This window comes from Sinocyclocheilus rhinocerous, unplaced genomic scaffold (genome assembly GCF_001515625.1).
Source record: "Sinocyclocheilus rhinocerous isolate Xijiao unplaced genomic scaffold, SAMN03320098_v1.1 scaffold2217, whole genome shotgun sequence".
In the NCBI taxonomy this organism is placed as follows: Eukaryota; Metazoa; Chordata; class Actinopteri; order Cypriniformes; family Cyprinidae; genus Sinocyclocheilus; species Sinocyclocheilus rhinocerous.
In genome coordinates, this window is record NW_015642151.1 from 18,824 (window position 1) to 41,360 (window position 22,537).

The 22,537-nt window shown below is 37.5% G+C and overlaps 1 protein-coding gene across 1 annotated transcript in view; it reads right to left on the reverse strand.

The window, feature by feature from the left end:
* LOC107755693 (MAGUK p55 subfamily member 7-like) overlaps positions 1 to 22,537 on the reverse strand; it is a 39,631-nt gene that overhangs the window by 5,113 nt on the left and 11,981 nt on the right. Inside the window, exons 5-13 of the mRNA XM_016572581.1 lie at positions 21,656 to 21,736; positions 20,709 to 20,849; positions 16,498 to 16,579; positions 15,963 to 16,048; positions 15,536 to 15,610; positions 15,230 to 15,426; positions 10,502 to 10,513; positions 10,230 to 10,268; positions 327 to 491 (exon numbers count right to left, since the gene is read on the reverse strand). Coding sequence (XP_016428067.1) covers positions 368 to 491; positions 10,230 to 10,268; positions 10,502 to 10,513; positions 15,230 to 15,426; positions 15,536 to 15,610; positions 15,963 to 16,048; positions 16,498 to 16,579; positions 20,709 to 20,849; positions 21,656 to 21,736 — 837 coding nt within the window. The 3' untranslated portion in view covers positions 327 to 367. The remainder of the gene's footprint in view (positions 1 to 326; positions 492 to 10,229; positions 10,269 to 10,501; positions 10,514 to 15,229; positions 15,427 to 15,535; positions 15,611 to 15,962; positions 16,049 to 16,497; positions 16,580 to 20,708; positions 20,850 to 21,655; positions 21,737 to 22,537) is intronic.

Consider the following 22,537-nt stretch of genomic DNA (forward strand, 5'->3'; position numbering starts at 1 on the left):
ATTATGTATATATAAATACAAACACATACATGTATATATTTAAGAAAAATGTTGTTTATATATTAAATATATTTATATATAATAATATAAATATATAAATGTATATACATGTAATTTTTTCAAAATATATACTGTAAGTGTGTGTATTTATATATACATAATAAATAAACACAGTACACATACATACATTATGTAAACAAAAACGTTTATTTTGGATGTGATTAATCACAATTAATCGTTTGACAGTACTAACAATGACAGAATTCTTAGATGCAAACAAGAAGTTTTTAGATGAGTTATTTTTTTAAAGCAAGAATCATTCTCACCAGTTAGAAGCACAAGGCGGTAAAGCTCATCAGGCTTTCTCTTATAAGGCAGGACCTCCTGATATATTGGTAAATGGATACCGGCATGTCCTTTGCCCATTTTCTGTCTCACATGTTGACCTGTGCTGTCCTTCCGGCTCAACCGGAAACTTTTCCTCAAACCTGCTGTGGGAAAGGAGAAAACTAAATCAATTAACTTGACATCACATGTAGTTAGTTTTAGAAGAATACTTGGACTCTTTTTTATCATTTTTTATTGATTTAAATTTACATAGGTATGTCATAATAAGTCAAGCTTGATTTGATTCTTTTTTTCCCTTACATTGAGTAATGTGTTTAGAAATTACAGCATAATTTGCTCAGAGATCCTACCAAGTAAAGATGCCAATAATATTTGGGCAGTTGTACTTACATCTGTTTCTTATTAGACAAGTGTGTTTGTCTGGATCATTAGTGTATGTTTTAGATAGCTGTCAATGTCTAGTTTTGCTTTGGAATTGGTTCTTGGAACCTGAAATCAGACATGAGGACCAAAGAAGGGTTAACAAAACTGAGAAATCAGTAGACTTGAATCCAAGAGGTAGTCAAAACTATAGTCCTGGCAAGACCTGTTGTTTGGTAAATCTGCAATGCAAGCATTGGTGAGCTTAACAGTGACCAAAGAGAATCAGTAATCTGGCTGTCAGAAGAAAAGTTTAACCATGAAGAAACCCTCATCAAGCAACTGAATAGCAGTATTCACCAGGGTGCAAGAGATTTCTTAAAGACTATCCGTGTGATGGAATGTGATGGAAGTTTAAGTAGCACATTACAGTGCTTGGACGGTGGTTCCCAATCCTGTTCCTGGAAGCCCCCCAACTGTACACATTTTGGATATCTTGCTTATCTGACACACCCTTTTGAAGTTTTGGAGTTTCTGCAAACAAGACGATAAGTTATATCAGGTGTGTGTGTGTTTGATTAGGGAGACATCCAAAACGTGTAAGGTTGGGAAACACTGCTTTGGGATATCAAGCAGAACTGATTATTGCAGACCATGATTAAGTGCAGGACAGGATGGACACAATGACTCGCAAAAACCTTACTTGGAGAGTCTAACTTACAAGAACTTTTGCTTCACAGAAGCAATAAAGTAGAGGTGGAGTATTCCTTATCTTTGTTCTCAACGTTGTTGAAAAAAACAACAACAACAGCATATGCTGTTTAGGTGTGTTGACGCATATCAGCTGGTTTAAGCTGGTCCTTAGTTGGTCATGAGCTGGTCCTGAGCAGGAGCTAGTTGCTTAGGACCAGCACATGACCAGCTTAAACCAGTTTATGACCAGGGCTGCGTTTCCCAAAAGCATCGTAAGCTTAAGTTGATTGTAGAACCATTGTCACCAGTGGAGCTACGATCAACTTGGGCTTACGATGCTTTTGGGAAACGCAGCCCAGATAAGGACCAACTAAGGACCAGCTTAAACTAGCAACCATGCTTCAAAACATACCTAACTAGCATATGTTGTTTTTTTTTCAAAAGGGAATTCTTTCTGAACTGCTGATGGGTTATTATGACCAACAGAGTGATTGGAGCATTGAAGTTCTTTAAAAACAAATAAGGGTTTGAAAACTCTTGGAAGAGCTGAGTCCTCTTTACTGATGACAGTTTGGGTCTTGCTCAGATTTATTTCCATGCAATCAAGATACAAGAAAACTTAAAAAAGACATTGTGGAAATGTATAGCACATTGTTTCAAACTTGGACAAAGTTACCTTCCTCTAATAGCTTTGTGCACAAAGTATTTTGAAGAGATAAAGCATGTCGTTAAGGTACCCTGTCAAGCATAATACATAAAATACATAATTTATGAAATTCTGGAAGCCTGTAGTGTCCTGAAAGACTGGGAGACTGACCAAATCGAGCCGCATTACCTGCCCTGTAGGCATTATGAAGATGCTCTTCTACTCTTTCCCCTTCTGGGTGAGGAGCAGGGTGTAGACCCTGCATAGACCAAACTTTTTGAAGATGGTGGTACTTTTTGGCAACTCAAAAGCAGTGGCCATCAACTTAAAACAATATTAATTGTTAGATTTTTTTAAACCAACATTAATTAATGCTTGGGTATATTCTTCATCCCAACAAGAAAAGCCTGCAAGTGCTATAGATGTGGAGGGGTGGATAAAATCAAAACCAGCATCAAGGTCCTCTACTCTCAATGTGCCTCTCTTTCTCAGAACAGGTTCATAAGTAGCCTGTTCCTGATCAATTGCATGGCCAAAAGATCAATGAGGGGAAGCATTAATGCTATACTGTTTATATAATATGACAACATGAACCTCAAATGTCTGAGGAGACATTTGAAGTCCAATAAAGTGCATCCATTCATCATGAAAAGTACTCCACATGGCTCTGGGGGGCAGGGGGTTGGTGGGTTGATAAAGGCCATTTGAAGTGAATCGATGCATTTGTGTAAGAAAAATGTCCATATTTAATATTTTATAAATCTTAATCTCTAGCTACCGCTAGCTGTTGTACACGCGTTCATGAGAAAGTGGCATCCAGCTGATGACGTAAGATGTCAGCTAGAGATTATGGCTTATAAAGTTTTATGGATATTTTTCTTAAACAAAAGCATTGATTCACTTCAGAAGGCCTTTATTAACCCCCCAAAGACATTTTTTATGATGGATGGATGCACTTTATTGGACTTCAAAATCTCAACACCCATTCACTGCCATTATAAAGCTGGGAAGAGCCAGGACATTTTTTAATATAACTCCGATTCTATTTATCTGAAAGAAGAAAGTCATATACACCTACAGTAGGATGGCTTGAGGGTGAGTAAATCATGGGGCAATTTTCAGTTTTGGGTGAACTATCCCTTTAATATCAGAGGAAATATGTTTCTTCTCTATCAATACAATAGTATAATAAAGAACCCAGCTACCACTATATAAACATAACTTTTAGCAGGCATACAGCATATGGAATCCCAAAGGGCCGTATCTAAACTATCCAACTCGGCAGCACAAACTAAACATACAGGCATCAGAAATGTTATTTCCAACATATAAATCAAATGTAGTATTGTGCAATAAACAAAAGGTCAGTGTTTGAAGGATTTTTGGTGGAAAAGATACATACATCAAACTGTTTTCAAGTAATTTTCAACACAACTTGACACAATGTATAAACAGATTTGTAAAAATGTTGGGTAATCACTGTCAAAAACGTCTGCTGCCATGCCGAGAAACAAAAACTGGAGGTCATATTATAATTGTCCAATTCATTTGGTAGCTACCAATGATAACAGTATCATAAACACATTACAGGGCACTGAGTAGCTTTTGATGTTCATCTACACCTCTGGGAAGTATGTAGCGGAGGGCCTGAACATAGGAACATAACGGTTTTGGTGAACAGATGTAAGGCATATCTCACATTGTCTGCTGCCGTATCCTCTGTACAAATACTTGTTTCATTGGTCCCACCAATATTAATCTTGCTGAATCCTTTAAATGCTTCCAGACGTTTAATGTCCTACATAGACAGCAAAATCGGGGCCTGAAGGCCAAACAGCTTCTAGATAAATAAATCGAAAAGAAGCTAGGAAGATTTGACAGAGATAATCAAACCAAGGCCTGAAGATTAATTTTATCTGGCCCACTGGACTCCCACTAGATAGGGATCTCTAGACAGTAGTTTTTCTTTCTTAGATTCTTTAAACTTTTTTTTTTTACATTTATGCAGTTCAGGATATCTAAGTAGACTTAAGTAAAAAAAAAAAAATCACTTAACATACAATAGTAAAAAAAAAAAATACTCTACACTGTAAAAATGTTTTATCATGTAACCCAAAACTTGCTTCATGTGGTTACTAACAAAATGAATAAACTTGTACAAATCGAGAATTCAAAAAAATACTTAAGATCTGGATGACTAAATCAACCTTATTACACTCATGGAATACAGGAGTACAATTGAAAGCAGTTTCCCTCAGTTTTCTGTTACTGAAAGATACAATAAGGGGAAAAAAATACAGGACAGGAAAAAAAGAACAATTTATGAAAATAAACTATTATGAGGTTATAGGAAAGATGTTTTTCTGAACACAACAATGCTGCTATAGATATACCAAAGAGAATCCTTTAGTCTGTGACACTATAATTCCATCAGCCTTCACGCTCATCTCTGTTCACAGATGACCTTGGTTACAACTAATGAACATTACTGCTTGTTTCCATCCTGTTCAAGGAAAGCTGAGCGGCTGGCAGTAAATAACCTGGATCAGTCCCGATCCTTAATGCAGCTGATGACTGGTGATGGTGGTGCTGACAGAGGCGGACTTTATCTAGAGATTAGAAACTTGGAACCTGCAGCATTTTTCGTGTCGGAAAACTGACAGAAACATAGCCACATGACCAGTTTCAGAAAATAACATCGTGCAGGAGTCACCACTCCAGAAGGTTAATGGTCCTTAATTCATGGGCTACACCAAAGCAGGGCTTTCACCACATGCATGCGGTCTCACGGAAGCCATGTTGTGGGCATGGCGAGGCTCTGACTTACTGCCAATGATATGGGCATCTCCTAGCTCTGACATCTGTGAAATTACACTCAGTGGGTAGAACAGCCTCTGTCTTATTATAAGTTACAGAGATGTTTGAGTTTTTGGAAGCAGTTTTGTTAGGATTGACTTGGGATCATGGTAATTCTGGTGGTCATGTTGTTTTCCAGAGTCTGTAACATGGAAGATCACTGCAGACAGTGAGCAATGGATCTCAGCAAAAAAAAAAAAAAAAACGGATACAAAAACAAGATACCCACTTAGATCAGCACTAATAAAATCATCTCAGATAGTTAAGCATACCATCAAATCAAAATGTTTTGGGCCTTTTTGTCCATGTGTATTAGCTTTGAAGTCAAATAGTATTTTACTGCAAATTGGTGTCTGGGGCTGAGATAGATAGATAGATAGATAGATAGTTAGTTATATTTCTATCATGACAACTCTCGAAAGATTTTAGCATGGTAATGAATATGACAATGTTAATGTATTTGGTCTTTGCAGAATAAATCTGCTACTCTGCTGCTGCTGCTGCTGGTTATTGCTGTTGCTGCAAGCAAGTACGGAAACTTGCTACTGCCAATGCATACGGTGATAGGGTGATGTATTTAAGACATGCTGCTGCACAAATAGCATATATAATAACCCGTAGCAGATCTATACAGGTGGAGCTGGTGAAGTTGGTGGGTTTCAGGGGAACTCTGAAAGTGCGCTGCAAAATGCTCAAGTGGATGATAACCAGCCATTTAAATGTAAAGCAGCAAGCGCATAGGCTGCATGCAGGGCCGTTTCTAGCCAATTTGACGCCCTAGGCGAAATCCACCCCCCCCCCCAAAAAAAAAAAAAAAATTATACAGCTCTCTGACTGGAGCCGGAGCGCTTCACACAAACTGCCCAGTGAGTTGGACTCTGCGGCACTGCTGCACGTCTTCGGCCGCTGCGCTCTCACTGTCGTCTGGGAAAGTAGTGGAAGTCGTTGGGTTTTATTTGCGTACGTTACAGGTTGAGTTCATATAGAAAGCTGCGCTCTTACGGACTATTCCCCCGTTGCGGACTGTAGAGATATTTGGATTACTACACGTCATATATTTCACAGAACTCACTGACTCTTTGCTTCTTCTCACCTACATGATCAGGAGGAATATTGTGGCACTTTATTTGGTAAGTGACTCGTTATGATTTTTTCCTTTACGGGACTATGTTTGGTAAATGCAAATAGCCTACGGTTTCTGTGTTTCTATTGTACAAATGCATTAAGAACAAGTGTACGTTTCCTAAGAATTATTTCTGCTCAACAAATCATATTTCGCATGCAGTTACTAAAACTGTTAAACATTCTGACTCTGTGTTTTATTTAGCCTGTTTATATTTTCTCTCTCATTTCACTTTTCTCATTAATGAGGAAAACATTGGCGAAATCATTTTTACCACAATGTATATATGCTTTCACGTCTGTTTTGTGGAACTTTTGCTGATGAAAATCATATTTACCGCGTGGTGGTGCTGCCTCAGAGTAGTTTACAGTCTAAAGGCGATGCAGCTTTTGACAGCAATAAAACAGTTTCACGTGTTAATTCAGTATCTTTTATGAACTGTTCGCTTTAATTGTTTTCAAAGACTAGACTAGCAATGTTGACTAACTAGCTAGTCTAGTCTTTGTTAGGCCTATTGGCGGATTTTAAAGTTAGATTCTTTAGTTTGTTATTTTTCTGTTTTCTTTTTTAAATCCAAAACAACCGTTCTAGTTTTAAAGAATGGATTAAAATAGACTTAAACTTTTTATTGTCTTGATTACTTCTTTCTAATTTGTAAATCTTTATCTGAGGCAGAATTGTATTTCGGGCATTTTATTTATGCAATTTATTTTCCTCAACCAAGAGGTCCTAACTTCTATACATTTATTGAATTATTAAATTGAATATACCTATTTTCAGTTAATATGAAAATGATCAATAAATAGCCAGTGTGACATGGTAGAAATATTAAAAACGATCTGTCAAGGGTAACTTATATGTGCTCTCATATATGTATTATAACAGAGCTGTTGCAATTTTGTTGCAACTTCTTTTTTTAAATTCAATATACAGTCGTGCCTAAGTATACACTACAGCACAATTGGGATCAGGGCCGTTTCTAGCCAATTTGACGCCCAAGGCGAAATCCCTATTGCCCCCCCCCAAATTATATATATACATAATTCTTTTCAGACACCAGTTGCTTGTCACATTCAAATTGGTTGTCATATTAACGACACTAATTTGTGGAGATTCAGTGCATTTAGTTCCACAAATCTGAATGCATTATTTGTAAATTGACTGTTAAGATAAACATTTTGGGGCCGTTTCTAGCCAATTTGACGCCCTAGGCGAAATCCCTATTCCCTTTTAAAAAAGTGTTACCTTGCCACAGCACTGACAGAGCCCACTGATCTAGTGGCGTTGTTGAGCGCTCCAAATGCAAACTTTGCATGCAACAATCAGGCAGGAATTGACAGCACTCTGATCTAGTGGCATACAGGCATCGTCAGATTGACAGTACTCTAGCCCAATAATGTTGGAGGATCCAGTGGGGGCGGCAGTCATATTTCAGGGTGACCGTGCCACTCTTTATCACAACCTAAAAGTGCCAGTACGTGCGCTTATTGGCGCCTCTTCAGCTGGTGGCGCCCTAGGCGACCGCCTAGCTCGCCTATGCCTAGAAACGGCCCTGGCTGCATGCGTATGCAACATGAACCAATCAGCTTGTGCCAAGTCATTTAACAAATATCATCAGTTACGTTAATACATACCCGTCAGCCTGTGCCATCTACAGTTTCATTAAAGAACTAGGCATTTTCTGGAAACTAAGTTGACCCTAACTATAAGTCACACTGGTCAAAACTGCATTGTTGAGAGAAAAAAAAGAAAAAACAAACATTAATAAATAGAATTTGTGTTTGAGTCACATTTTATCATTACATTCATAAATAATGTAAAATACCGGTAAATAAAACAAAATGTTAACAACCATTTTAAACACTATAAACTACCTGCGTGTGGGAAATACGCTATATAAATAATGTACCTGTCTCATTTAGCACAAACATGCTTGAAGTTAATTGCATTACATGAGTTTAAGATAATATACAGTACCGTACCCACTGTATATATATATATATATAGTACAAATGAGTCTTTGTACATGACAACATATAGCATTTATATTTTAGGTAGGGAGTCTATTGCAAAGTAATTATCATATTTGGGGCCTGTTACATTTGAAAACTTAAATTTCCAAAATTAAATTGTTAGCAGATGTACTGTATACATTCAAAATGTCTCCTTAAACTGGACAAAAATATTGATGACTCAAATATTGATGACTCATATTGTGAAATATACATTCATGCATGCTTTCTTTCTTTCTTTCTTTCTTTCTTTCTTTCTCATAATTTTGCTTTGAAATGCCATAACTTGATTTTCCACTAAAACGACAGATTCTATGTGTTGACTTATGCTGGACTTCTCTAATCATTTAGCCTGCTTAAACCCTGCCCTTCCATAATCGACTATGAATCCCTGCCCTTCTTCTTTATTTTCTTCTTTTATCATAATCTGTTACACTCAGACATGCATCACAATACAGAAGAGACAGATCTTTAATTAACATTTTATTTTTGGGTGCACTATACCTTTTAGAAAGAGTGAGAGATACTCCAAAACACACTGGATACCCTCTATACCCCCAGACTGCTGCCCTCGTGTTCCTGGTGCGATGCATGTAGCCCCCCTGATGAGCCATTAAATCATCGATAGCGATTTAACGTGCGAGCAGTGAGCCAACACAGACACCATATATCCCATGCAGTGGAATTTGGACAGACAATCCGCTAATATGACAGGGAGCGCTTTGTTATGCCTCTTCAGAAACCACACGGCACGCAACCTCATCAAGTGCACAGTCCACATTATCTGCCACAAACGGTACATAAAAAGTATGACATATATCATATGCGGTTGGTTACACCAGACTGCATGCTAAAACCATTATCTGTTTAACGAAGACTTTCAGTTGCCATATTACTGAAGTCTGCTAATGCACATGAGCTGCGGCTACCTGACACCGAAAACATTCAAAAGATCTGGAGAAGTAAGCAAGCTTTCTGGAGTTTCAAGCATGCATTAACTATTGGCTCTTTGTAGCATGTGGGACTGCATACTGATTAAATAATCTGGTTTGTAAATAGAGCCTGTTTTTAATGCGTCTCTGTTTTTCCATGTCTGGATCTTACTGGGATTTGCTGATACCTTTTCCAGGTTTCCCCACTTTAATATCCCACCACACCTCTCCCTCATGACCCTTTTCATATCCCACAATACCCTGGGCCTTGTATCTCCACGTGGTTACTCTGAACAGCACCTCTAAATTTTAGCAAGGGCTTTGCTGAACAGATTTATAGAAGAATGTTGACAATTGCTCAAAAAGCATCCAGTGCTACCAGAGCTCTCCATCTGTGGCAAAGGCATCCAATTTTCCATCACATGCTTGCTGAGCTGCTGCTGTGCTAAATCTGAAATTTTGGAGCTGGCAAAATAAGCCCAGTATGGCTTGGTCCCATTGTAATGTCTTAAGCATGTTTTCTTGAGGGACCACAGCAGTCCTGATGCTAGTCTGGCCATTGTGTGTCCTGGAGATTAGCTGTGGACATGCTGGCTTTTGAAGTGGGGTCAAGGTTGCCAAAGAGCTGAAAATGAGGCGCGTCTCTGTTAGACTCATCCGGTAGCCTAGCTGCTAAATGAGCGCAGTGCATGTTTAGCTCTCAGATGGCCTTTATCACTAATGGACCAGCACAAAGCACCCAGTCTGGAGCCATCAAAGCCTCTCCCATTAGCATGAATGCTCAAACCAGATCAGACTAAATCTAAAACTAATGATCCTCACCTTGAATAAACATCATCCTCATAATGGTGTGGGAACATAATGCAAAAGTACAAATGAAACAGGATGAGATGGATATCTTTAACAATGGTCTTGTTCATCAGCACTGTGGCTAACAGGCCAAGTCACATATACTGTAAAAAAGGAGTGTGACTGGTTGCATTTGAGTTAGCGGTGGGGTCAAACAGAAATGCATATTTGTATTTATGCATCTTTATACAGATGATTTTTATCAAAAGCAATTTTGATTCAGTATAAACATTTTATGTGTTTTCTGGGAATTACTTGTATTGCAGTGGGCCACAAGTGAGTGAAAAAAAGTAATGTGTGTGTGTGTGTGTTTGGAACTTTAAGACTCAATGGCTATGTGCTTACAATGTTTAAAGTATGAATACCAGGCTAGGAGGTTACAAATAAAATTCAGACAAATAAATTCTCACCTATATGTATGCCACTTATTGCTCCATAGTCCACATCCTCTGGTTATTGAGTGAAAGCAGGTTAGAGAGAAAAGAGAAAAAAGTGCACTCTAATCAAATAATGATAAATGTGAGATGGAGTCTGGGCAACCCTTAATCAAGAAGTGGTGAAAGAAAGGGGTAATTTGCAATGTTACTGTTTTTTTAAACTTGATGTAAACTAAGGCAAAAATACTGGCAAATTAGAGCTGGGTTACTGTTATGTGACCGTGCTGAAAAGGATGAAAAATTACCTTCCATGTTGTCTTTTCAGTGTGAATGAAAGGGCAAGAGGGAAAGAGAGAGAGAGAGTCAATCAGATGTTGCACTCCCAACAATAAAAAAAAAAGTTTTTGACATTTTGTAGAGATTTCTAATAATCAGGAAATACATTCTCATTCTGAAGTTACACAGGCATCATAGCTATTTGTTAAAGAAAGAAGCTGCATTTAAATACAGCAAAAGGCCTAGCACTTCATCAATCAATCTTACTGTATAATCAGTGAACATGTGATGTCGTTTTTACTGCCTAAATTTGGAGCATCATGGTCACAGAGTTAGACTGCATCCTCACAGTTAGTTCACTGACCGCTTATGCATATTACTCACAGGACCTGAGTGTACATTCTCTATCTGACAAGCTCTAAGCTGATTGGCTGACTAGATGCAGGGGCATATGGGGTCCAATGAAGATACATAGACTGACTGATTGATTGACTGACTGTTTGGCAGATGGAATTTATTTTACTTCATAATCTATTTTAGATAAACCTGCCCTTTGCTTTAGGATACACTTTTTAGATAAACCTTTGCTCATCTCTAATCTTTCATTTGGTGGCTTTAGGATGTAAACATTGAGATGACAAGTTTTTTTTTTTTTGATGAATGTACTGTAAATCGAGAAAAGAAAGGAAAATGTAATCATTTTGGAAGAGAACAAACATACTTTTACTTCTCAAACGGGACGAGGTAAGCAGCATAAATCCAAAGCTTACAATATGTGTGTGGTCTTGTCTTTAGAAGCCACAATGCAATGGCAGCCAAGGGGCAAGACATGGACGTTCAGTCCAATTGTCCATCATGCTGTGGCCAGGGTGGATTTTTGGAATAGTAATTGCAATTTTCTGTGACCAAGCTCAACTTGTCCTAACCATGTCCTCACCTGCGGTTCATTTGGGAATGATGTTTTTCATGCTTTTACAGAGCCAGTAAAAATGCTGGTGCTGTCTTGAGTTTAACATGTGGCATTTTGGGAACCTTCTGCTTCAACCCAAGCTCTGTGTTTGAGTGTGTTATAGGGGAGGCCTTAACGTGACCTCGTCGATCATCGCCGTGTACGGACTCGGAGTCGCAGAGCAGCTGTCACTCTCCTCGCATCCAACCCACAGATGGAGGTTTTATAGGGAAGGCTGTTGCTTTGAACAGACCTACAATGGCTTTTCAAGACGAGATCAAACTATTCCAGATCCATCTATTGGCTTCTTCATTTTCCACCCCAATTTAATTTCCTCAACAATTTATACTGCAGCAAAATAAAGACATAGGACAATGGCAACTACATGTTACTTTGCATGCATATTGTTTTCGCTATTCATCAGTTCAGATGAACTAGCTCATATGTAGTGTGCATTATTTGGTTACACTTTACTTGAAGGGGTGTGCATAAGACTGACATATATTTATTCTTTGATGTCATACTTGTTTATAGAAGCCAAACTGTAATACCAAATGTAACATATTTAAAAAAAATAGCTGCTGGAAGCTTGCTTGTATTAATCTGAGTAAGGAATGGATATCAGATGCATTACATGTAATCCAAAATATCAGTATCAGATGATGTTTTTTTCAACAAAGAATCTTCTTTAAAATAACTTTAATAACTTTATTAAAATAACTTTACTGAACATTACTGTAAAATAATATTCATTATAATATTACAATAAAACTGAAAGAACACCTTTACATTTCTGTGGTAATTAATTTTACAGTGTTTTTAAATATGTTTCTGGAGAACTGCTTTCATCCTGAGGTCACACATTGCTGTCTTTGCTTAGTCTATGCTGAAGTCTTTAGCAAAAATGAAAGATTGACTAAGACTGTTCTGAACAGAGTGACTGCAACCTTTCCAATGGCTTAGTATGAATGTGTTCACACGTAGTAAAACATTTTTTAATATGTCCGGCAGAGCCACTGTGATTTACAGCACTTCCTCAGACTTTATCAGGTCATTTATTCAGCTCACGTCTCCAGAGAGCAGCTCCAGGAAGATGCCTGGCACCCGTAGACACTCTCTCATCTCTGACTGTCACTAACAATTTTTGTAGTGATGTTAAGTGTGACATCACTCCATTTCCACATCACTCTTTAACACAGTGTGGGATGCTCTTTGTTTATATATTTAATCCAACAGGAGCTCTAAATTAACAACGCATGCTGTATTTGTTTAAAATTACCCTGAAAAGTGTTCTGATAATTTTATGTCTTATAGGCTAGTTGTTTTGTTTTATGCCTTCATATAGCGTATATACTATTTGGTAAATTGAATGCAGTGTAGATGTCTGTGCAGAGACCTTTTTTTTAAGTAACTAATTTAAATGAACTAATAAAAAAAAAACTAATAAAAATGAATTGGACTTCCAGTTTTCACATGAGACAGACTCTGTCCCAAATGATGGCCTAAGCTGAGTGAGACATCTGAGTAAGACATAAGGCTCAGAAAAAGTGCACAATGAGGGCTGCATGCCTCCAAAGCAGCTAAAACGACAAAAGGAACACCCTACTGCCATGTTGGGCTCAAGTATGTATGCATGGCAGCAATTAAAGGTTTGCTAGTGCGCATAAAGTGCACCATTTGGGACAGGGCCAGAGAGAGTGAATATATTTAGCATTTGGATATTTCAAATGCTGTCTTATCTGCATGTTGTTTCAATACTGCTTGGATTTCTGAGCTTACCACCGAATATAATCGACTCTCTCAGTGGGTGGAACAGAACTGCAGGCCTTTGTAAAGTCACTCTCCTGTAGGGAAACATAGGAAGTTCCTCATAAATATTGTAAAGCTGTCTCTTCAAAGTCAAAAGAAGTTCAGTCTCTCATAGTCAAAACATTTGACAAAAACATTAGTACGTCTGGTTGACACTGAAACATATTCTGGCTTAAATTCACTATAGTTAAAAAGTAAGAATTGTAATTGCAGTAATAACCGTAATAGTGCAATATATTGAATATATTTTAAAATGTCATTTATTTGTGCGATGGCAAAGCTGAATTTTCTCGTTTACAGCACTTCCTCAGACTTTATCAGGTCATTTATTCAGCTCACGTCTCCAGAGAGCAGCTCCAGGAAGATGCCTGGCACCCGTAGACACGCTCTCATCTCTGACTGTCACTAACAATTTTTGTAGTGATGTCAAGTGTGACAGTGTGGCCTAAGCTGAGTGAGACATCTGAGTAAGACATAAGGCTCAGAAAAAGTGCACAATGAGGGCTGCATGCCTCCAAAGCAGCTAAAACGACAAAAGGAACACCCTACTGCCATGTTGGGCTCAAGTATGTATGCATGGCAGCAATTAAAGGTTTGCTAGTGCGCATAAAGTGCACCATTTGGGACAGGGCCAGAGAGAGTGAATATATTTAGCATTTGGATATTTCAAATGCTGTCTTATCTGCATGTTGTTTCAATACTGCTTGGATTTCTGAGCTTACCACCGAATATAATCGACTCTCTCAGTGGGTGGAACAGAACTGCAGGCCTTTGTAAAGTCACTCTCCTGTAGGGAAACATAGGAAGTTCCTCATAAATATTGTAAAGCTGTCTCTTCAAAGTCAAAAGAAGTTCAGTCTCTCATAGTCAAAACATTTGACAAAAACATTAGTAGGTCTGGTTGACACTGAAACATATTCTGGCTTAAATTCACTATAGTTAAAAAGTAAGAATTGTAATTGCAGTAATAACCGTAATAGTGCAATATATTGAATATATTTTAAAATGTCATTTATTTGTGCGATGGCAAAGCTGAATTTTCTCGGAGTCATTACTCTAGTCTTCAGTGTCACATGATCCTTCAGAAATCATTCTTTTATGCTAAATTGGTACTCATTGCTTATTATTATCATCACAGTTATAAACAGTTGTGCTGGCTAATATTTGTGGAAACTGAGATATTTTTCAGCATTCTTTAATGAATAGAAAGTTCAAAAGAACGGTCTTTAATTTATTTTTTGTAACAATGTAACAACGTCTTTACTGACACTCCAAACTTTTTAACAGTAGTGTATAGTATATCACAAAACAATAGCATATAATGTAAATAGAATCTGTTATCTTCTATAACTCTATAATAAGAAATAAAAAGACCAATTCACAAACAAAACTCTTTTTCTCAGAATATAGCTATAGCTGGCATATTATTTCACCCTCAGATGTACTTGTTTGATCGACTACCAGACTGTTCTGTCTGGACAAGACAAAAAAAAAAAAAAAAACGTATTCCCAAAAGTTCCATAAAGCCAGCATGCCAGTTTAAGAACATGCTTAACCGTTTGTGGGAACTGGCCTCAGACGGTCAGTGAACGGACTGTGGTGAACGTGTCATCTTATGTTGAGACTACATCAAGTTATTTAGTAAACCTTTCAGCAATGTCACTTTCATGTCATTAACTCAAAGACACACAAATAACAAAATCTATGCAGGCTGATATATTCTCATCACTTAGTGTCATTTATAGGCACCAACTGTCCAGACAAAAGACACATTTTGATGACATTGATTGTTTTTCTTTTTATGAGCGAAAGTTTGACTAAGGGAGTGTCAGATTGTGTTGCCCCTGACTGTGTCTAATTCAACATTGGGAACATGATGACAGGATCTGAGTCTGACTGACAAAGTCTGTGTATGACTCTGACAACAGAAGGATTTAGTTTCTCAGTCTAGACTTGGAGTTGAAACTTTGCAATAGTATGATTATGAAAGTTTTCTTACCTTTCCTGAAGCTGTCTTGAGGGAATCAATCCAGCCCTGAGGTTGGCGTCACCGTGCCGTCTGGCCTGCCACCAGGTGTCATCTTCTTGGCTTACAATCTGTAACACATCTCCCCTCCAGAATTCCAACCCGGCGTCTTTGCATGGAATAGCAGGATCTTCTTGGGGATTATAGTCAAAAAGTGCCCTTACAAAGATCTGCAAAAATCCACAAATACATTTTGATGTCACTAACTTTGGTTTTAATTATCTGGAGTGTAAATCAATTTAGAAAACAGCTCTGTACACTTTATTTTAATAATGAGACCTTGTTATCTATGGTCTCTGGCTCTTCTTTGGTGCCTGGGATGACTTTGAAGGTCACTGCTCCTTCTGACTTGGCCTGGAAGATGTGATAATAACATACAGGCCCCAAACAAGCTTACAACGTTCAGATTCAATAACACTTATGAATAAAGACAGAATGCAGATTTGTTATCCTCCAGAAAACCCTCAGCAACAAATGCACAAACATACCAAATTCTTAAAAACATTTACACATACAGCTTAGACTAACATCACTTTCTATTTTGGATATTGCTGGTTTCTGGCCTAGACAGCATAGTCATGTTAACCAAGAGAGGTTTGCTGGTTAAGCTAGTTAAAATGTCTTGTGGGGACACCAACACAATATCATCCTATGCTGGGAACCAGCTTCTAAAATGCAACACATGCTGGTAATCTGCGACGCATACTAGTATGGGAATGATCTCCTCTGGGTTCTTGTCCTCCATTGGAACACCATTGACTTCCTTGAGCTTGTCCCCTTCGTGAATTAGACCTGTAGTATTAACCAATGAACCAATGAGAAGAAAGTTTCAGCCAAATTATACAATTATGTTAAACAATGTGGAGTGAATTTAATCAAGAGCTTAACCGGGAACTATAAGCATTGGTATAGGACTGTGCCATGCATATTTAAAGCAAGACTTTTGAGTAGCGACAGATGTGATGTACATCCAAGAAAAAAATATCAGATGGCTGCAGATCTGAATGTAAGCTTAGTGGACTAAATGACTGGAAAGTCACAGCAGTTATGACATTTTGATAAAAAATGATGAGCTATGAGTAAAAATGAAACATATGTACAGTATGGATGAATCATTCACAATAAGATCAATAAGATGGTGAATTTCCATTTTGTGTCAACTTTAAGTGTTCTCCTATGTCTATATACTGATGTTGGTTCTAATTAGGTTTTAATATTAATACATTAAAAATGCTTCTCACCACTTCGATCAGCAGCTCCTCCTCTCATGACCCGAGCCACCACTATAGCTCCAGTGGACTCATCTCTCTTGATGGTGGCTCCCTGGAACATAGAAATGTCTACTGAGGTTCTGCAGGCTATCATTCAGAAATTTGAACATTAAAGTTCCAAAAAGTAAATTGACTGTAAAGCTCAAGTTCATATATCTGGAGGGACCAATTGCAAGCAAACATTCCCAGTTTGCCTTGTAAATCAATATGTGAGTGTTAAGCTAAGTCCAAGTAGAAATCGGCACAGAAATATCTTTAGAAAGGGTGATACAGGTGTGAATATCACAACAGGAATCTTAAGCATGTTGTGCAGTGAGAGCTGAACATTAAATGTTGCTTGAAACCATGGTGAAAAAGTCAAACTTAACGAGGGAAACCCTATTCATGAAAGCTCAAATTAGGACAAAAAAGCTTTTGTTTAAATCACACAGATTGTTGACATTATATGTCAAACATCTGATCCGTTTTCTTTTAGTGTGTGAAGGAAAATTCAGCAGCCAATGAAATTAATCTTTCAGGTTCATTGGATCTAAACACACATCAGATTTGACCTTGATGAATTAGACACATGTCTGTGTTTTTCTACAATTCCATAACCATTAGCACCATCTCACATCACTTCAATAGAAAAATCATTTCTGTTTTAATCATGTACCAACATTTTCATTTCATACACATCATCTCCCAAGACAATCAGTACACTGACCGTGGCCACAATACCACTCTAGTCCAAACTATGGTGATATTTTAGTCCTTAAAAGGCCTCTTAGATAACTGTTTTCAGGAGGCCAAGCTTTAACAAGCCTGTGCAGAAGCAGACAATGAGGTAAATGACGCTACAAGGGACAATGATATAGGAGTTAGGGGCCCTGCATAGTTTCTCAACCAGGGGAGAAGCCAAAATGGCCTGTAGTCCTTAATCGCAGGGCTAAGGCCCCCTATAAGTAAGACAAAAAGATCTCTTCAGATTGTGGATAACTTTTTAGTTCCTTCTCATGCTTCTTAAATAGAAATCGGAAAAGCCATGGCCCAATGTTTATAACTCTCTACTCATGGTGTGGGGAAAAAACAGATGGGTTCTGGTCTGTGCCTCTTTAAAATAGCCTGCTCAAAGAGAGAACAGTCAGATTTAAGGTTAATGTAGCGCCATGGCAACATCACTGATCATCATTTGTAAGTTAACCCCCATCTGCCAGGTCTGACTTCCACTACACAAGTCCCTGTAAACCACAAATATTTTTGCTGGAACATCGAGCACAGACCAACTCTGATGACGGGAAATGCAGGCACTTTTGTTTGTACAGTATCAGAGCATGCTACTGGGTTGATGGCAGAGCACTGGTTTCAGATGTCATGTAGAGAGTCACTATGCAGCAAAGTTGAGAAACAAGAAACTGAATGTATTCTATACCAAACCACTGAAACAATCCAGAAGACAGTAAATATAGTAATAATACATAAAAAATAGTCATATTATTAACTACAATAAAATTACAATAAAATTCAAATTTCTATTTGAATATATTTTCAAATGTAACTAGGGCCTGAGCACCGCAGTGCAAGGACCCTATTGGAATTGCTCAGTTTCTTCTTCTTCTTCTCCAAAATAAATTGCATTTTTGAGGGCCTAAACATGCTCAAACTCATGAAACTTTGCACACGTGCCAGAAGTTGCGAAAATTTACATCTGACATGGGTTTCAGAAGTGGGTGTGGCAAAATGGCTCAATAGCGCCACCTATAAAATTTCAACGAAGTACCCCTTGAGCTATGTTTCACATACATGCACAAAATTTGGTAGACACATGTAACACACCAATACCTACAAAAAAGTCTCCTGGTACGACGTCCAAAACCCAACAGGCAGTCTGTTATTTTGAATGTTCTCGTTTTCAAGTTTTGTGCCGTTTTTGCCATTTTCCGGCATTGTATTTAAACAAACTCCTCCTAGTGATTTAAACAGATCAACACCAAATTTGGTCAGTGTAATCTAAAGCCATTTGTGACGTTAAATTGCGAAGATCTTGAGTTTTCGTTGAAGGGCAACTCCATGGCGGCCTGACAAACTTCAATGTTTCTCCATGAAACAGGAAGTTGCTGTAACTCAGTCAAACAATGTCCGATCTGCCTCAAACTTCACATGTTTGATAAGAGTCCTGTCATGCCCATGGCCATATTCAGTTATATTCATAGTGCACATGCTGGCAACAGGAAGTGGCATGTTTTACACTATAACAAACTCCTCCTAGAGATTTAATGACATCAACATTATATTTGGTCAGTCTACTCTAAAGGCCTTTGCAATGTTAAATTGTAAATATCTAGAGATTTTGTTAAAGGGCTTGTCTGTGGTGGCCTGACAAAGTTCGATGTTTCGACATGGAAAAGGAAGTTGTTGTAACTCAGCCATACAATGTCCGATCTGCTCCAAACTTCACACGTTCGATAAGAGTCCTAGCCTGAACACATGTAAAGGCCAATATTCTGTTATAATCATAGCGTCATCTGCTGGCAACAGGAAACTACTTGTTTTACACTAACTTAAACATGCAATGTCCAATCTGCACCAAACTTCATATGTTTGATCAAAGTCATGGTTTGAAGATATCTACATGCCAATATTCATTTATAGTCATAGCATCACCAGCTGACAGCAGGAAGTTTGGCACATATAAATGACTGACATATTCCTCCTATATTTATCACTTTAAATTCATATTGCTCACCATTCACTGTTTTTCTAAAGCTGGCGGTGAACCCGGGTGCGAGGGCCCTTTCAACGCTGCATGCAGCTTTAATTTATTGCTGTGATGCAAAGCTGAAATTTTGGCAGTCATTACTCCAGTCTTTAGTTTCACATGATCAAGATATTTATCAAAAATGCTGATTTAGTGATTAAGAAACATTTCTTATTATTTTTTATGTTGAAAACAGTTGTACTGCTTAATATTTTTGTGCAAATCATGATACATTTTGTTTTCAGGATTCTTTGATAAATGTAAAGTTCAAAAGAACAGCATTTATTTACAATAGATTTTTTTATAATTTCCTTTTTTGTAGCAATGTAAAAGTTTTACTGACACTTTTACTCAACTGTATGTGTCCTTGCTAACTTAAAAAATTATAACAAAACTAAAATAAAACAGTATAGTATATTTAGTGACACTCTGCATCTTCTTGTTCCCACCAGACTGCTTGGAAATGTTGTGTATTTGACTGTTCTCTGATTCATCATAGAGTATTCCATTCTAATCACAATCACGATGTACAACAATGGAAAAAAAAAATCAGTTTAGCGAGCGGATGGCATGGAGCGACTCTTCGTCACAGTCATGTCAAAAAATTATGATGCTCTTTCCATTCATTCTCTGGAATTCATAAAGCTCAATTCAAATGGTTGCCGCCTTCAGCATTATTCACCAGATGTTATAGACGAAAAGACTCATAATAGGGAAAATCTGCATTTTACAAGTTATGCATTATGAATGGGAAGACAGCCACATTGTGTGTCAGAATGAGAAGGATAAACCACAATAAAAAGATAGACCTTGTTTGAGAGGGTTCGATCTGAAGTCATGCATTTTATTTGCAGAGGGCTGTATAGCGTTTCCTATTTGTATTCAAAGCATCCCATCTAAGCAACACAAATGTAAGTGCAGATGGTTTTGCTCAGAGATGGAAAATATGATTCAAAGGAGGTAAAGTTGAAGGCAAAACTGATCCAGGTTGCACTTTGATACTCTTTAGTATTATAATCCAAATCTTACCCCTAAATATGCGTGCCTTATTAGTGTTATGCTGATTACAATCAAAAACAATTCAGTGAAGTAATCAGTTTTAGTTGATTCGGTTGATTTCAATTGATTCCTAATCAATTTCAGTGCCCTGACCTTAATATAAACATGAAGTATAACTCACAGTTTAATTTATGGAAAAAGTTAATCTATGAATGATCTTTTCATGCAATAGTCTTCAGAAATGAGTTTGTAAATGTATCTTGATGTTGTAAGGCAGACCAATGCACTTTACATTTAAAGCTGAAGCAGATATCTCTAATGGATTGTAGATATGATGACGGTCCATAATGACTTAACTGCTGAGTTCCTACTACTACAAACCTGTTTTAACCAACATGGACTATTTTCCTATGTTTTTTTTCTCATTTTATTCAGAGGGACCCACCAGTGACTCCTGGTTTTTAACCAAGCGAACAATCTTGATTGAATATTCCTCTTTCTCGATGTAATCGGGCAGTGGGTGCAGAGGAGGCAAACGAGGGTCAAACTCTTTCTGAGACACCATGTCATGCACTGAGAGAAGAGCCTGAAGAGGATAATGAAAACATAGAGGAATTAGGAATTCAGTCAGCCGCATTTGTAAGGGATAATGTGTGACGGATACAAATCACTGTTTTTTTGAACAGTAATATGTATAATGAATATGTATATCCGAGTGAAGCATCTTTTTGAATGAGAAAAAAATGTAGGGCAGGATTGTCCATGCAGCCTTATAATAAAATAAATGCAGCCTTTATAAGTGACTTTCAAAAAAATTTATACATTTTACAGACCACAATCTTTTGAACAGTAGCATATATATACAAATAAAAATATTTTCAGAAAATCAAAAGGTAAATCAACTGGTCTTTACACTTGGCTTGATAAAGAATCTTTCCACATTGAATATCACCTTACTGAGGCAACCCAGTGTTGCTTTATAAAATGTGAGAGCCAAACAAACGATCCAAGAAGCAACATATCATTAGACCAATCACAAATAAAGCTGTCAAAGCTCTCATGACTGAAACTCCTGAACTCAATAAACTTAATGTGTGGGTCTGGATTTTTACAGGCCTAAAGATGATTTTTAAAAAAAATTTTTTATCCAGTTCATGCTTGGAGTCAAATAGTAATGTATATTTTCCATATTTTATCAACCATATATTGTGTCTATCATGAAATTTTCGCTAAATACTATTTATGTACTTTGTCTATTGACACCAGCCCACCATACATGCAGGGATTCTTTTATTTGCTTCTGTTTTCAGTCAAGCCTTTATGTCAGTCAAGCTTTTGCCTTTTTTTGTGATTGTCACTAAATCTTGACCTAAATGTACATTCTCTTCTCACCTGTACATGAGGTTTAGAGAGCAGGTATAACAACTCTGTTGTCTCTGGGCTGGCGACTACACAGCACAGCTCTTTTGCCAACTGGAATGAAAAATAAGAAGCATTAAACATTTAATAATGTCTGTACGATATGGTATAACAGGCAAAAATCTCTGACCAGCCCATTTGGCTTAGTTTATGCTCCAGGTATCATGAACTGATCTGGTGCCAGTTTGTTTTGGCCATGCTCGGGGGTCTGGTTCAGTCTATCCCAACCCACTTGACAATATTATGCAAATGTTTGCATAGCAGGTCAAAATGCCACAGTACCAGGAGCCCTGGAGAAATAGCTGTTTCTGTTGTGGTTCAGCCAAGGAACAACCAACTTGACTGAATGTGGTTCTGAGTGACACCGGACCTGACATTAAACATGCATTAAATCTCCAAAACTGAAATTTTACACTGAGCTGCGACGTAAGGAAAATGCTTTTAACGGCTTAATGCTCCAAAATGTCCTCCTCATTTTCAGTCCGAGAGAAGATGGAAAGTGATATCACTTTAAAACTACTCTTTGCCTTAATGAAATACAGCATGCACAGTCAAAAGCTGGAGATAATCTTTCTTTTAAGAGTCTCTGCAGAATTGAGTTGATAAAGTCAGAGCTGATTGTTTTTGCAAGGTGTGCAAGGAAGAGGAAAAACTTTAGTTTTATAATAGAAATGTGAATACTGTTGAAGGGAGATAACTGTAATGAGGAAAGATAGAGGTTGAAGTGTAATCCAACTGTTTTTGTGATGAAAATACTTCACAAAAAGCAAAACATTAAGCAGCAAAAACTCTATTATAATAACATATCATTTATAATAAGAAAAAATGTTTCTTCTTGAGCACCAAATCCGGATA